Below are 16,965 nucleotides of genomic sequence, written 5' to 3'. Positions count from 1 at the left end.
TATACTTGAATTACATTTAAAATTAATTCTAAACCATTTTCACTTAGAAATATACATAGGTATATATTTTTTAATAAATTAAATAATTAATTTTCGTGAGTAAAATAATTTAATATTTATCTATTTAAATTTCTTAAATATTTAAAGATTGTCAACATAAACATACTTGAATGGAGCCTTCTTGCAAACGTAGTTCTTTCAGGATGACGTTTAACAGGCTGCTTTTGCCCGCGCCGACCTGGCCGACGATGGCGATCAGTTCACCGGGGTGCACCTTTATGTTAATATTCTGCAGGGTGTCTTCTCGCTCATAGTCCAACCACTTGGCACTGCCGTTCTCGATGGATATGCTGTGCTCGATATGATTCGGTTGATCTGCGATCATGTAGTTACTCTTCTTCTGCTCGACCAGATCCTCCGTGTTCTCCTTGTTACTCTCCTTCGCGTCTTCCTTATTACTCTCCTTCGCGTCTTCCTTGTTATTTTCTTTCGCGTTATCCTTGCTGTCCTTCTTCGCTTCGATCTGGGGAGGTGTCAGTTCCTCATACATCAAGAACTTCTGCAGCCGTTTTATGGATACCATTGCTTCCGCAACCTGCGTTATCCCTGAGTTACCACAGACAAAATAGATAAATAAAAAAGAATAAAAATGCAAAATATTTCGCCTAAGATACTTTAACGGTAAATGTGTGATTGTTAAATAGGATTTTAATGTATGATATTAAAATAATAAAGTGCATGACGTATAACATTATAATTACAGATCATAATAAAAAAAAATAAAACTAAAGAGAACACTAAAGATGAAAAAGGGAAATAAAGATAAAAAGAGGGAAAGAGGGGAAAAAGAAACAAAATAAAAAAAAAAGAAAGAAAAAAGGAAGTAAGGAAAGATAAAAGAAAGAAGCTAAAATGAAGAAATAAGGAAAAAAGCGTTGCAAACGCTTTGTGTTTCATTAATATTGCCGATACCGTATAATTATTGCATATCATTGACATTGGTTACCTTGTGGGAAGAAAACAGTCATAGTTGTGCGTAAACTGTTGTAATAGGCAGTTATCACGAAGACTTTTTCGGCCGTTATCTTGTAGCCGAACAACACGTAAGCCAGCACTGTAATGAACAGCGACATCCTCGTGGTAAAGATGATGAACGACAAGGTGACACCCCTGATATACGACGCCCATCGGATGACATTAACTTCCTTGCTAAAAACAAATTTCGTAGTGTGAAAATTGAAGAGGTAACTCAAATGTCAGAATTATAAATAGATAACGTGTGGTTTTTGTAAATGGCCATAGAATATTTATTAGCGATTAGGAATGTGAACAGCAATCGTTATCTGGGACACTTGATACTGAGCATATCATTAACATTATTCTATTCCAGATTAAACGTAATAAAAATTGTATATAAACTAAGTATGCATAAAAATATCTATATTAGATATATTTAATATATTCAATTTAATATGTTCAAACGCACAAGATATCAAAAAATGAGCAGAGATCTCTATTGCGAAATCTTCAATTAAAAGGTGATGTCTCTTGAAAAAAGAATACAGAAATATGCAAACGTAAAAGCGCAATAGAAGCGACAAGGCCGTCACCGTCGCCGTCAGTTATCATTTTATGCGATCGTATCAACATTGCAGCGACTACAATTGAAGTATGTACAACCAAAGCAAGTGCCGCGATTCGCTCTTCACATGTCAGATGATTCAACTCGGTGTAGAATACGGATCGCGAAAGTAAAATAACATATCCGCGAGATGTTCCGCGACAGTTTGTAGCGCTCCAATGTCATAATATATCCGTTTTAAATGAAAAATATCGTATAATATGAATCGTTCGGTCATATGACGATTTATCTCTAACGTTGGAATTTTTATTATCCCTCAAAGAATTAATTGAGAAATATAATCTAAGATTTTAATCATTAATCATTTAAGCATTAATTACGTTGAAATGTTCGTTTCCGTTTACAAAGGTGCTGCCAGGTGCGTTTTGCAATGGACGTTTTTCCCTAATAAACATGTTGCTCAACGTACAATTAATGATGCAAATGCTTGCTTGTGTAATCAGTGTAAGCGGCAGTACTCACCTTCTTGCTTTTTCTATGAGCGCGCTAAAGGGATTCTCCCAGGTATACATCTTAATGGCTTGAATTCCGCTGATAATCTCATTCGTCAATCGCACCCTTTCATCAGTCCTGATGGCGGTTTTTAATCTCAGCTCCGACGACTTTTTGCCCAGCCACGCTGAGAAATTCCGAGAAACGAGGCGTAAAATAAGATTAAGGAGTAACTCAGTGATTTGCCGAAATGAGACATGTTAATTAAGCAGAGAAACACACGACTTGGTAATTGGAAATTTGGCAATAAATTAAAAAATTTAGAAACACGTAGCAGCGAGACTTTAGGAATTTAGAAATTTTAGTATTTAAGACGATGTAAAAAGCCGCCAGTTTAGAAATGTAGAATCCCAAGATTTCAAATTAAAATTAATTTAAATTATTACTTATTATAATCCTTTTGTAATTTATTATTTATCTATGTATATTTATGTTAATTATTATTTATCAAAATCAATTAAAAATCAAGATTTCAAAAATTGACTATTTAACCGAAGCAAAAAGACAATTTCCGTCAATGGACACGCTTCTCTAATTTAAACGTTTCTAAACACGCATATAATACATACATATCAAGTCATTTTGAACTCGATCGCTCGATTACTCTTATCGCCAGAAACCTGACCGGTCAGAGTTGCGGCCTTCTTACCTTGTAAAGGGATAAACATCAACAAAGAGGCGACGCCAATGATAGATGACACTCCAACGTCGATCACGTGGTACATGACGTACGTGATGATAATGGTCTCCAAAGGTCCGAGCCATAGGTAATGGAGAAATATGATACTGACGTCGAATCTGTTGACGTCGTTGGACAACAGATTGACCGCCTGGCCGATCGTCGTCTCGCCCAGCGCGGTTCTGGTCATCTTCAACATCTTACGGTAAATAAGCGAGCAGCAGGCCACGCGGACCTTCATGCCCATGTGCAGGATGGCCATCATATAGGGATGGACGACGAATACGTTGAGAGCGGAGCATAGAATGACGCCAGCGGCGCAAAGGTAAGCATAGAACTTGTCAACATCCATGGTGTTAAAATAGAGCAGCATCTGACCCAATAATAACGGTTGCAGCACCCTGCGAGAGAAAATTCGTTACTAGAAATATTATCAATTACTTAAATAATTATTCAATGTAATCATTAATTAGATATGGGAGATTTTGGAAAGGAAATGAATCGAATGACTGGTTCGACTAATGTAACCAATAAATCGGATTGTATCTTTTTTATATTAATTTACACGAGACACGTTAGCGTTAGGGATCAATAAAAATGGATCGGGGATTGAAGGAAAACCTATGTCCTCCTCTTCTGTGTGTCATTGCGAGTAGAATGGGCGGCATTTTGCATCGATAAGAGGATTTCAGTGGGAGGTAATAGCGAATCGGCGCGCCGATAAACACGTTAATATGCGTCAACATGCAGCATCCCAAAGAGAAATCTATAAGCCCTGATATAACTCCTGATGAGTTTCAAGTTCACTTTCTTCTTGGCTAACATCCTACGGTTACTTCAAGTTACGAATTCGGAATTTTTAATTTATAAAAACGATCGCACCACAAATGTTTCTGCGAAAGGGAGAACTTGCGTGTCAATTGCGATTTTTATTAAATATATTTAATTCTAAATATTTAAAACGAATAACAAATAGAAGTTAAATTAGTGGTTTAAAAAATTCGTGAAATAGGAGTTTATCTCTCTTAAAAATTTATATCCTAAAGTATGAACCTCAATGGAAATAAAAAATCTGTAAATTTCAATTCGCTTTTAAATTCATAATCATCGCATCCGTTCGTAAAGATCCTGAACTTACAATTATACAAACATCTAATTCATTTAATTAGACAATCTTCACCTGGTTAAATTTTTGTGTAATTAAAAAATACCGTGAAAGATTCGTTAATAAAGATTGCTTGGTCGTGGCTTAAGGATTTAATTTCGCAGGATTAAATCGCCAGAAACTTGTATCGGTTTTCCATACTCGTCAAGACAGCACAAATGCAGGGAATATAGAAAATTGGGTTGAGACTTCACAGAGGGATTTTCAGGGGAGACGTGAGAGGAAATTATTACCTGAGCAAGATCTCCATAACGGCCATAAAAATCCCGTACAGCAGGGTCTTGAAGCCGAAACACCTGATGAGGACCTTCATCAGGCTTGGCTCCTTGACTTCCTTCTGCGACCCGCTCTTCGTGCTCTGCTCCAGTCGACGCTGGTACGCCTCGCATTCTTTCTCCCAGGCATTCGCTATTTTAACACCAAGAATACCACTTGTATGCTCTTTAAGCGGGGTGTACAAATCAGTTACTTCAAGATCCCTGCGGTAACCCACCCAGAAAATGCGTAGGACCCAACTGCGAAGAAGAAAAGCAAAACACACACGTTTTACTCAACCGCAACTTGTCCAGCTCAAATTATGTTTCTTTCACTAATATACTATGATCTCTCCGTCTGTTTTCCAAGATACTATTTGTTTTATCATCTCGCAAAATTGATTTGATCCTTCTGTCTAATTTTAATTCAAAATCGCGTGATGTCTACTTAACATAATCAAATAGAACCCAAGATAACAACTAAGGACAACTTTCTTTACACAAAACTTGACGTCAAAATATCTACAAAATTAAAAATTCTTGGAAAATACATTCAACTTGAAAAATTGTATATTATTAAATATAATAAAATTATTATGACAAGATAATGTTAGGTAATCACAATTAATGTGAGAATGCTTCTCAATGTTTATTGAATTCGTATATAATGCTAACATGGAGTTGTTGAATTTCATAAAAATAGTCTTCAATGATTTGAGAGACTAACCAGAGAGATGCAACTAGCTTAAATCTTCGGATTTAAGTTGCGATTCAAAGATAAAGAATGCAAAGAACTTGATGGAAATCATTTCAATTGACTGCGTGTGATTTTCGTGTTATCCGAATTGAATAAAATTGAACCAAAACAAGGTGAAGATAAGAGCACAAACGTTACTGCGCATAAAAACCAAAGTGAAAATAAAATAAAACTGTTTGTGTTGCCAGACATGTATAAAATTTCATATATTTCCATAAAGCGATCCAAAATGATCCCGTCATTATTTATAGATTCTTATTCATCGACAACTTTTCCGATAATTCGCGTCACATAGTCCGCTTATCATATCATCCAAGACCTACTGATATGTACATAACGATGCGAGGCAACGAACGTGAAGAGCATCTATTTATTCCTTATCTATCTGTTTGTCTATCTATTATGGCTGATTCTTCCGAAAAGCAACTCGAGAAAAATGCATTGTAATCGAAGAGATAATACTATCGTACACTCGAGCATCTTGTACATTCACAAGTGTGTAAAAGATTTGATACTATCAAATCGAATACAATATTCCGTTGAAGCTTGAAATCAGACAAAAATGTGGCCGGATTAATTCTGATTTAATTGATCGGAATTTAATTGCAAATTTCACTTCTCCGATCAAGATCGTCTTAATTACCTTTTCATTCGTCTATACAAGTGGCGTTCAATCGATCTATAAAAAAGATTACATTCGCGTCTAGTCGAGATTCGCGAGACTGTTAAGCCCCTTGCACAATAGGCGATAGGTTGCCGACAAAGCTATACCTTTGTCGGCAACTTTGTCGCTGTCGCTATCGCTATCGCTATCGCCTATTGTGCAAGAGGCTTTAATTCGATTTGATACGTTGATTATATTTCACGAAGCTACGTAAGATCCAAAAATTTCCAAACCAAGGATATAAAAATGGTGATAAAATAAAACAATATTTTTAAACAACTAACAAGTATTTTAACAAATTTATTGGTCAATATAATCACCCTTTATTTCAATATATTTTTTAGAACGAATTAATTTTTTTATACTACTGAAAAAAATATTCTAAATTTTTTAATCATGAAATTTCTCAATACATGCGGAAACCATTTTTTCATCAAATTTAAATTTGATATAAATTTTTTCCGCAAATCAGATTAGGAACTAAATCGGAACTGCAAGAACGATGAAGAAGTGTTATTAGTGTTAAATTATTTTAAGAACAAAAATTCATATTTTTTTAGTAATACAGAAAAATTAATTCGTCGTTCTAAAAAATGCATTAAAATAAAGGGTATAATTGAAAGATAAAATGGTTGTTTCATTTTATCACCTTTTTATATCTTTGAGCCAGAAACTTTTGACTATCATATTAAATTACAGACCGCGCTATCTCTTCTTCCTTAGCTATCTCTCTTCACCTGATCTCTCGCAAGTGGTATCCGCCGTTTGCTTTTCATACTCACGAAAATGTCAAGACGCTGAAGATGTTGGCGCCCGCTCTGGGATTCTTCACTTTCTCGGTGTACACTTTCCCATCCATGATGATGGCACACTCTCACAGGACTGTTCTGCAAAGGTATAATGGATCCTCAGTACATGCATGCGCGTATCTAATACGTACGAGTACACAACACGTGCGCGCACGCCGCATCCGATTACATCCGAATGACGTTGCTTGCAGAAAAAGAGAAGAAGACGACGAAGAGACAGTAACTACAACTACACGACGGTAACTACATTGTGTACCAATCGTGATGCAGCTACCTGAGCTACCACACGCTCCTCGCCGTCGTCTGTCTCTTCTTCCTTCGCTGAGAGAGATTTGATAAAGTCTGAAATATCTTATCTCTCTATGTTACGCAGAACGAATCAGGTAACGCCAGTGATCCCCAATATCGCGCTTATCAGCGACGCATGTGCTTCCACGTAGACCGATTGTAATCGTAATCGAGTCCGAGGAAGATTTTTCCGCTTGGCACGCGAGTCTCGCATTATTGCGCATTGTTGCGAAAAGCAGGGGCAGCTGTTCGACAGCGTGATAAACACCTTGCCTCCATAAATCTTCTCGCCATACGTTTCACACTTTTCTTATCGTTCTTTATTTCAATATTTTCCATATCTTTCGCATCAATGCTCGCCGTCACGTGTCCAAATATTTTATCCGCGATACCGAATATTTAATAAATTTTAATTAAAAATTCTCACTTGAAGATTTTGTATTTTAACTTTGAGATATCGGAAGCTCTGTTTTAATTTATTATGATTATAAATTATAAATTTCAGTTTTTTCTCTAATCTAGGTAATTAAAATTAAATTAAATTCCTTTAATTTATCATAACTCGCAACTAAAAGTTGCAAATTTCCAATTTTAGTTTGTAAAAACTAAGTTTCTCTTGCAATTTTTCAACAAAGCTCTTTCTTCGCTCATGTTTAAAAAAAAAATCACACCTAAAAATATTTTAACTTCGGAGCTCTTTAATTTACTACAATTAAGTTATAAATTTCAACTTCTTCTAATTTAAGGCAATTATAATTCAATAATATTGAAAATTTTGCATTTTAACTCTAAGGCATAAAAAATCTGATTTAACTTACTGCAATTCAATTATAAATTTTTCAACTTTCTCTAACAATTATAATTCAATTTTAAAATCTAATTTATCTCGGTTTAATCACAATTATGTAACTCGGTTTCATAATTTGTTAGCTATAAGCTAAAATGACTTGTATATAGTAATAATATACCTATAAATGTATGAATCCTCGGTTATTTACCCGATACAAGATAAGATTAGGTCTAGAAAGACTAGTCTTTTATAACTTCTGTATACTCGGGCTGTGATTGAAATCAGTCTTCTCTTACTTTTTCTTTTTTCCGTTTAAATTATACAACCGTAAAGAGATGGTTTAAGTCACGAAGATCATTTGCATAAGAACTCGATGAACTATTTAGGGACACGTGATAAAAATATTCGACGAAACTGTATCTAGAGCACAGAAATAAGTATTGAAAAGCGTGCATATACAACAATTTTCAAAACTCTAGCTTTGCATTAATTTTTACTTGTCATCCCGTCTTTCCGTTAATCTCCGTATTATAATCCATACTCACCATTATATCATTAGATTGCATTAACAATCACGATTCAATAAGTAAATAGTCGGTAATTTCTTTGATTATAGTGTGAATTTTCCAAAAAATCAATTAAAATCAATTAAATCATGTATGTATAAAATATCCCCAAAATTCTTTTACAAAGATATCATATCTTGAAGCAATCGCTCCTCAAATCACAACTTTTTGAAAGACGACACAAAATGTAAACAGTCATGTTTTAAGAGGAGATAATATATTTCAATATCACGTTAAGGTTGAGTATCCATATTATAAAATGAATTGCCAAAAACGGCTTGCGCAATATATTCCGTAGCGCTTCGATAACAAAACCACGACAAAGAAGGTGAATCGGAGTTAAGCATTAACTGAATACAGTTGCAAAAACGCAGTGTAATTTTTGTGACGCGGTTACGCAATCTGCGACACTTGCTAAAATATGTTCCGAAGACGAAGAAGCCAGCAGACGTAAACCGAATTATATACGCTTAAAATTCTCAGACGTTGAAGCGATGTTTCCGAGCGATTAAGCTCTGCGTAATTCGTAATTTGTGATGGCAATTCCCTAATCGTATAATATTCGTGAATAGTAAAGGCAAATTTGTCGAGTTCACCCATTCCCGTTGGTTATCAATCGTATTGATTCGCCGGTAGAGCGGTATTTAAATGAAATCAAAGGGCGTGAATCAGTCGATTCGTGTTGATTCATGTGTATAGCGCTACTCCACGCGTTTATAGAGACTCACAATCCTCTCTCGTACTGAAAAGCCTATTACGGTAACTTATAATTACACAATCAATTAGATTAATTACTGGAATGAATTACTAGACTTTTTATTATGGTAATTAAGCTAATCGAGACTCTATAAAGTGGGAAGTGAATTAGATAAAATCTCAAGAGAACAAAGATCACAAAAGTTAACAAAGAAATACCTAGAAATAAATAAATTAAAAATACCTAAAAAATAAATTATTGTCGAATTATCACGATTAATTATTAACAGATCGAATAATGAAGTATGAATTGCAAAAAATCCGGCGTATAGTTTTGCAGCGACAAATGTACGCGACGAACTTCATGAATAATTATCATTTAGAGCTGACGATTATTAAACGCGACAAATCCTGCGATAACCGAGAAGAAATTTGCAAAGACTCTCGCCGACTGATAAGCAACTTTGAGCAAATTCGACGAGAAGATTTCACGCGATATAAACGTGCATGTACACAATGGCGATAATAGAAGGTTCTATTATACAGGTGCAAATCAGGTTGCAAAACGTAAAGTGACGTGATACTAGGAAGTAATATTGTAATATATGAAACAAAGACAAAACTTAACTTGATTATCAAATAAGGTATCTTTAGTCACTTTTTAAAATTTCTAAATAATAAAAAAGAATCAAAACATGCTGTAATAATATTACATTAATAAAATATAATTAAAATTGCAGATACATGCAATTAAATAAAAATATAAGACTGTTGTGAAAAACGGGGAAAAATGTTTCTCGTGTTTTCCAACGGTATTTTTTCACGAGAGACACTTGAAGCGTCCTTCGTCGTCTTATTAAAACATCGTTCTTTGTTAAATGTACCGTAACGAACGAAGTCCTTCTCGAATTCGCAATTCAATTAAATTACTCCCGTATACGGTGGATTGGCTTTTCCCGGAGCGCTAATTCCCTTGTGTGTCTCTCGCGTTCACGTGTGCGGACGTATATATGCGTGCGTTATCGTAGCTATTCCCAATCGACGCATCCATTACTCGGTGTTGGAACATGCGTTATCAGAATATTATCGAGGCTATTATTTGCAACTCTAATATATCCGTCGCCTGCAATGTAGGATTTAGCCGAGACAGTCGCGAAGCGATAAGAAAACCAAACTGAGAGATTTCCGAGTCTGACAAATTTTTGCCGAAATAAATTTCCGATTATCCGCAATATTCCCCGTTACAAAACTATAAAATATCTTCCTTAAGTAAAAGATTAATATTTTGTACTTAAAATTATTTTCTGTTTTTCAGTATATTTGAATCAATTTTTGTATGCCATAATATTATTACATAATATTAAAACAATATTTTGTACGACAAAACTTACTTGTAAACTGGTTTTTTAAGAGGTAATTATTTAATGGTTTCTAATTATTGCGACATTTTCTGCCGGAATAAAGTACTCATCTTTCGAGTCGTCCAATTTTATTGTCATGATTAATGAACATCTCTTAAATTGGAAAATATTTACGTTACATCGCAAAACTTTTAAATACCTAAAAAACAATTAGAATATTATATAAAATTATAGTTTTCCGAGCTGTATCGAAGGGTATGGACCGCTACTAAAACTTATCTCGCGTTCAGTAAATTGGTGTGGGAACGCTAATCGATTCCAAATCGTCCCAATCACATTTTTCCCGTCCATTCCCTTGATCCATTTCCCCGTTACATTGCTCTCGTTACACAAGAGGCAATTAGGATTAATTCATTGTTGACGCAATGGCGATCGATAAGGAACGTGGCGTAATTTGAACATCATGTTATGTTAACGCGACACGTCTCTTTCATCGCATTGGTAAAGACACGATCATTGTTGATCTATTCGACATGTTTCCCCAGCGCTTTTCGCTTGATGAAAAGCGCGATCAATTTCGTAAATTGACCCGTAAAAAGCGAGCGCCGATATATGTATAAGTACAACTTAATAAAAGAATATTGATATTGCTGAAATAATAGCTGAAAGTAAATTTCCTCACATTACGTTATTAAATTGCGGTAAATACAGCGTCACACATATAGATATCGTTCATAATTGTTATGAGTATAGAGAAATAGTATAACAGCGTCAAAAGTGCCTTCGAGATAAGTTTATAATTAGAGCGATCACTAGTTTTAAATTGCTGTGCTTTTAAACACTGCTCGGACGCAATTTTACCGAAGGAAAAGCCTTCTTTTTTTTCTTGGCACAAAAAATCGCATCGTACATTCCGTGTGCGCACATTCTGGGACACTATGTTTTTAAACGAAATTATAAACAATAGAATCGTGACAACTAAGTGCAGCTTCTTAATTTTCAGTAATAAAAGATCTACCAATTACGTACATTTCTACCAATGTAGATTAATTTTAATCTCGGTTTAACTTATTCTTATCTTTTTCTAATTGTAAGAATTAGAAAAGGATGTTAAGTTAAACCGAGATTATAAGTTAATCTTCGCGTTGATAGAAATGGACATTAAATACCAATTACAGTGTCTGATGTCGATATATGTATAGGACATATAAAATGGCTTAAATTCCGTTATTATTTCGTTCGTTATCACGATCAAATGGAACGAAGATAACATAAAATAAAGACAAGCTATAATCGAATACATCTATATTTATGTCTAAAATGGAACGAAGATAACATAACTTATGTATCATCGAAGATTAAAAAATTGTGACTTTCATAAGAATTGTAACTTTCAAAATATTACTCAATCGTACTCTTATTAATTTTCTATTAGAAAGTGTTGTTATAAAGTGTAAAATAATTATTGTAAAATAACCATAATAAAATTATAGACAAAGAGACAAAAAACCAATACGTATTATAAAATATAGTTTCTAATATCACATTTTTATCTAATAATTTTTGTCTAAATTGAATATTTTATGTTTTACTTCATCTCAGATTGGTTGCTTAATTCGGATAATATTTTAACATTTAATTATTAATCTACATTAAAACCGTTCGATGTCATATCGTATTTTAATTACCGTATATTATCGTATTTAACACCGCATATTTTTTCCTCGTATGTACAAATCCCGCATTTCAACTAGTAGCAAAATCCGACAGCTGAACAAATACATTCCCGCATAATGTTCATAATGTTATACTTTGGCTGCATTCCGGTATTTACTGTCAGCGACTGTCAGTACTGAAAATCTATAGTATACGTAACATAATATATAGCAAAATATAGATTTTTCAGTACTGACAATGAATATCGGAATGCAACCTATGTAAATAACTCTCTCTCGTCGCGTTTAAGGTGGCTCTAAGGTGACATCGTTAGTCAATAATACAACTCACGCATAAAACTTGATAAAATACATTATGATTTTTCCTAAACATCTTATCTAAATAAAAATTATTAATATTGATAATGTTCCCATTGATTTTTATAAGTAGTTTATAAATTTATAATAATTATAAAAGGTCGATTGATTAATGTTGTCTTGATTCTTACGCGTCAGTGCGCAAGTACTGTGTAGATAGTGTAGATCTAGCAGCCGACTCGCCGTCTCCCCGCTGGCGTATATAACTTCTTAGCGTGTCCATGACATTTTACTTCCGTGACACGCACATGCATCATCACTTTCTCGATCAAATATTTCTTAAAAATCCATGGCAACACACAACCTTTCATATACCACTGGAAAGCTTGTGATTTCATCTTTCAGTGATCAGTTTTTTATTAACATCTCTAGTTTTTCTTAAAAGATATATCATTTCCGGTAAAAATTCAATAACCTCCCATAAAAGCTGTGTTAAAAAGTGATTTTTTATATTGCTCGTTTACAATAATTTACATGGCAACAGGGTCTCAAATTTTAAGAGATGGTTTATTATATGTTAAAGAACAACCTCCCAAAGTTTTATTTATGTGGCTAGTCTTTTAGTTTACCTTAGAGCCACCTTAAATATATGCGCACTAATTGAACCGTGCATATAGCGGACACAGTGATTTCTTTTCACCGTCGCCTCTCATCGAAAAATCTGACCTTTGCCCAACGATATTAGGGTTAAATTTATGGAGGCAAGCAACGGACGTGCAAATCAATAAATTCAAATGTTCGATCTCCTTCGCTATATACCATTTCTTAATTATCTATCGACTCCAATAACCGCTGGCTCGCTTCTTTTTTTTTTTCCTTATCGATTTTATGGCGAGTGCACCATGAAAGCAGTCGCGTTATCTATGCACGATTTTGCAACTTTATTATTTTTAAGTCTCGACATATGTACATCGCAATTTACACAAATTCGTTCGCGACCTCGGTACATCGGCGTTGTACTTATATCAGCGCGCTTTAAAATAAAATCTTTAAACTGCTCTTAAACCTGTGAAAATCGTCGAGATTCTTTTATCTGTTTTTCAGTATCCGACAATGAGAATTGCTTATCGAAATGCTTATTGTCAAAGACCGCGTTTTTACTTCTGATTATTTATAACTTGGCCATGACTATAAATATGCTGAATGCTGAGCGTTGAATAAAAAATTATTTAAACGAAGCACGAAGAAATTTCTATCGCAGGCAACATATATTTATTAAACACACTATATTAGGATCTATCAATATCATAATATATTAAAGTCGCAACTTTGACGTCGTTATATATAGACTCTGCATCAATCATAATTATATTTTTAACCATAATCGACACAACAAATTCTTTTTAAGGGATGAAAGTTCTAATGAAAAAACTTTTTCAACGCGTTCCATACTGTAGTTATAATACGTGAAAATATTTGCAACTTTAACCGCAAATTTCTCAGAATTGTGACGTGATAGAGTAATTTAACTCGTACTCAGAGCACAAAAAAAATAGCGAGGAATGATGAACTTCATTCTTGGGCATTTTTATTCTTTTGTTGGACACCGTATTCATTTATCATTCATTAGAGAATTAGATAAAATATCTTTTATATCAATATATATATATTATATATACTCACGTATTTTTAAAGTAAAGGATACGTTATTACTATTAATTATCTCCGTCGCGACGCAGTACACTATCTCGATACAAAATGCGAGTAAAGACAAATTGCTTGCGGTATCTACAAAAAGCAGTAATTCCGGGACCTTGCTTACTCCGCGCGTATATCGTTTCTTTTTTCCGCGTAGTAATCGTGAACGGCTCCATTATTCGGCGTTACGCTCGTTTGAGTTCGCGAGACTTGAAACTAATGATCGAGATGACTCGACCGAAGAAACCAATTCCCGCGATTCACGCGGTGACACACGAGGTATATAACACCACACCGCACGCTCGACCAGCGCGAAATGCAGACAGTGATAAAAGCACAATCGTTACGTAACAGGCGTCAACGGAGAAGCGTCGAGGTCGCGGATCGGTTTAGGGTGACTGGGCGCCTTGATCCTCAGGGACGCGTCCTCTTTTCTGACGAGTTATCCTTCGAGAATTCCTCGGGTCCGTTTTAGGATTCGGATTATACGTGTGACTTTGAGATTTCGGTGCGGCTCGGTTTAATTTCGTGACGTTTAAAAATCTCGGAAGCAGACGGGCACTTTGTGCAAACTTTTGCGATTCCGCAAGCCGGTTAGGTGTATCGCCGATATTTTTTATGCAAGTCAAGTCGAGGAAAATCAAGCTCTTCAAGTTTCACTGGACATATTCTCCAATGTTCTTTTGTTCGCGTCCGTTAAATTTTTATAATGATAAATAAATGACAAACAGTTACTGATATTGAATACTGAAAAATATATGTACACTGACCGGCAAGAATGCCTGGACATTTTGATATGTATATGACATATATGTACATGTATATGTATTATGTCCAGGCATTCCTGCCGGTAGAGTGTTATTATATCAATATGTTAATATTATATATATAATATGTAATACATGTATGTAAATAATGTAAATTGAATGTTGATAATGTATTAATATTTTATATATTTACATATAATAGGTACATTATATTAATATATTATTTACATGTGTGTTATTTATATTATCTTATTATATTCCGAGATCTAGCAGCGCCAAGATTTTTGCATTAAATATTTTTTTATTTCAAATTAAATCTTTTTATTTTAAATTACTTCCTTCGTTCTTTTCGATTAAGTCTCCAATTCTATTATTGAGATATACTTCTTGTCCATACTATACATATATCACAATTACAATTGTGTTTAATTGAATTTGTTAACAATTAAGTAATTTAAATCGACTGACTGGCATTATATAACGTCTTTTCGATGTGAACATTGAAAAAAACTGTGAGCCAACTCGCTTTGTCGGATTCACACAGCACTTTTTCGAATCAATCATCGAGACATTAGATATTAATTTTGACCAAGGCCTTTGGTCAGATGATGTAATTTCTAAATTAAATATAGTTTTAAATTTTAAATTTTATTGCGAAAAATATTACCCCGGCCAGGGATGTTCACATCGAAAAGACGTTATATATTGCCAGTCAGTCGATTTAAATTACTTAATTGTTATTCTATATACTGGCGAAGAAAATTCATTATTCTGTTTATTATACACCGTTGACTGAAGAATCGGTGCTCCATCTTATAGTTGTTATTGCGATAAATATTATCCACAGCTCCAGTGGTCGAATTAATTGGCACGACACCCGCACGGTATACGGGAGGTTCCAGGTTCAAACTCTGGCTGGGTTATATTTTTCGCAATAAAATTTGAAACTATTTAATTTAGAAATTACATCATCTGACCAAAGGCCTTGGTCAAAATTAATATCTAATGTCTCGATGATTGATTCGAAAAAGTGCTGTGTGAATCCGACAAAGCGAGTTGGCTCACAGTTTTTTCAATGTTCACATCGAAAAGACGTTATATATTGCCAGTCAGTCAATTTAAATTATTTAATTGTTATTCTATATACTGGCGAAGAAAATTCATTATTCTGTGAATTTGTTAAGTTAAAATGTTATAATTAAGTAACAAAATAAAATTGATAGGTTTAAAAACAATTTTTTTTAAACATTTATCAGATTTCCTCTTTTCATTTGACACAATTTTCTAATCTCAACACTTTTTTTAAATATTTTCAACATTTTTAAAACTATGAAATGTTAAATAATACTTATTATTCACCTAAACATTCTTTTTACGGAAATAAGCACCATTTATGTTGCAATACACAATTATTTTATATCGTTGATTGGATTAAAACAATTTTGTACAAGATTTTTTAAATATATAAGTTTTTCATACTGGCGCGTGCACTTTTTTTCAAGTTAATTTTAACTTATATATGCACATATTCATACTATTATTCATGAACATATATCATCTCATGTTCATAATTCATAAAAGCAGATTAACAGTTATACTCAATGTATGTTATTACATTTATATTTTTCGTACTATTCGTATATTATTCATATACATATATCGACATGTGCATAATATTTATAGAACTAGTCATACTAAAATAGCAAACTGGAAAAAAATTAAGAGATACTTCCAAACTCCAGAACTAATAAAAGAGCAGAGAAATATTTGTAGTTAACGTATGTACTATACACTATAGTACCTGTTCGCGAAAAGGTCAGAAGGCTCGTCGCGTGTCAATCATATATGCGACTTCTTACAAAGTCACGAGCGTCCCGGTTTCTCTTGCCGCGCGTTGCGGCCGGACCGAGGACGTCCGTCAAAAAATGCGCCCGCCTTTATGTAACCCGAATCGGAGTCGCGCGAATCAGCGTGACCAGCCTTTAGCTGGCCGTAATTCGCACGGGGGAGACTCACCTCAAGGTTGAGAACCGCTTGCTGCCTTCGGACGAGGGTATCCTCGTGCACTATCAGGATTCCATGACGCGTCCCGGTCCGTTAAGCGTGCGTGACGATCCCGACGACGACGGCGGCGGCGGCGGCGGCGGCGGCGGCGGCAAGCGAAACGACATCCACTCCGGCCAAAATCCGTCACTCGACTGAGTGAGCGCACGGCTGTGCTGTCTTATTGGTTAACCCCAACCCCAACGCGACACGTGATTCCTCCCCCCCCTCCTCCCGCCACTATTTCGCGGAAGTCCGACGGCCGACGGTCTCCGTAGAGCTCTCAAGTAAAGAGTTTGGACACTTAGGTCTCTATTTGGA

General features: G+C 34.7%; 1 protein-coding gene across 2 annotated transcripts in view; it reads right to left on the bottom strand.

Moving 5' to 3' along the window:
• LOC139821264 (probable multidrug resistance-associated protein lethal(2)03659) overlaps nucleotides 1–16,787 on the bottom strand; it is a 26,161-nt gene extending 9,374 nt beyond the window's left edge. The window contains exons 1-7 of one of the 2 annotated variants that reach the window (XM_071792169.1): nucleotides 16,618–16,787; nucleotides 6,436–6,540; nucleotides 4,212–4,493; nucleotides 2,784–3,214; nucleotides 2,105–2,261; nucleotides 1,007–1,209; nucleotides 167–606 (exon numbers count right to left, since the gene is read on the bottom strand). In XM_071792169.1, the coding sequence (XP_071648270.1) occupies nucleotides 167–606; nucleotides 1,007–1,209; nucleotides 2,105–2,261; nucleotides 2,784–3,214; nucleotides 4,212–4,493; nucleotides 6,436–6,512 (1,590 nt within the window). In that variant the 5' untranslated portion in view covers nucleotides 6,513–6,540; nucleotides 16,618–16,787. Of the gene's footprint in view, nucleotides 1–166; nucleotides 607–1,006; nucleotides 1,210–2,104; nucleotides 2,262–2,783; nucleotides 3,215–4,211; nucleotides 4,494–6,435; nucleotides 6,541–16,617 lie in introns of those variants that run through there. The other variant, XM_071792170.1, reaches the window with a different exon arrangement.
• Between the last annotated feature and the right edge of the window lie 178 nt (nucleotides 16,788–16,965).

Source organism: Temnothorax longispinosus, chromosome 11 (assembly GCF_030848805.1).
Source record: "Temnothorax longispinosus isolate EJ_2023e chromosome 11, Tlon_JGU_v1, whole genome shotgun sequence".
NCBI lineage: Eukaryota > Metazoa > Arthropoda > Insecta > Hymenoptera > Formicidae > Temnothorax > Temnothorax longispinosus.
This window is presented reverse-complemented; position numbering and strand designations above follow the sequence as displayed.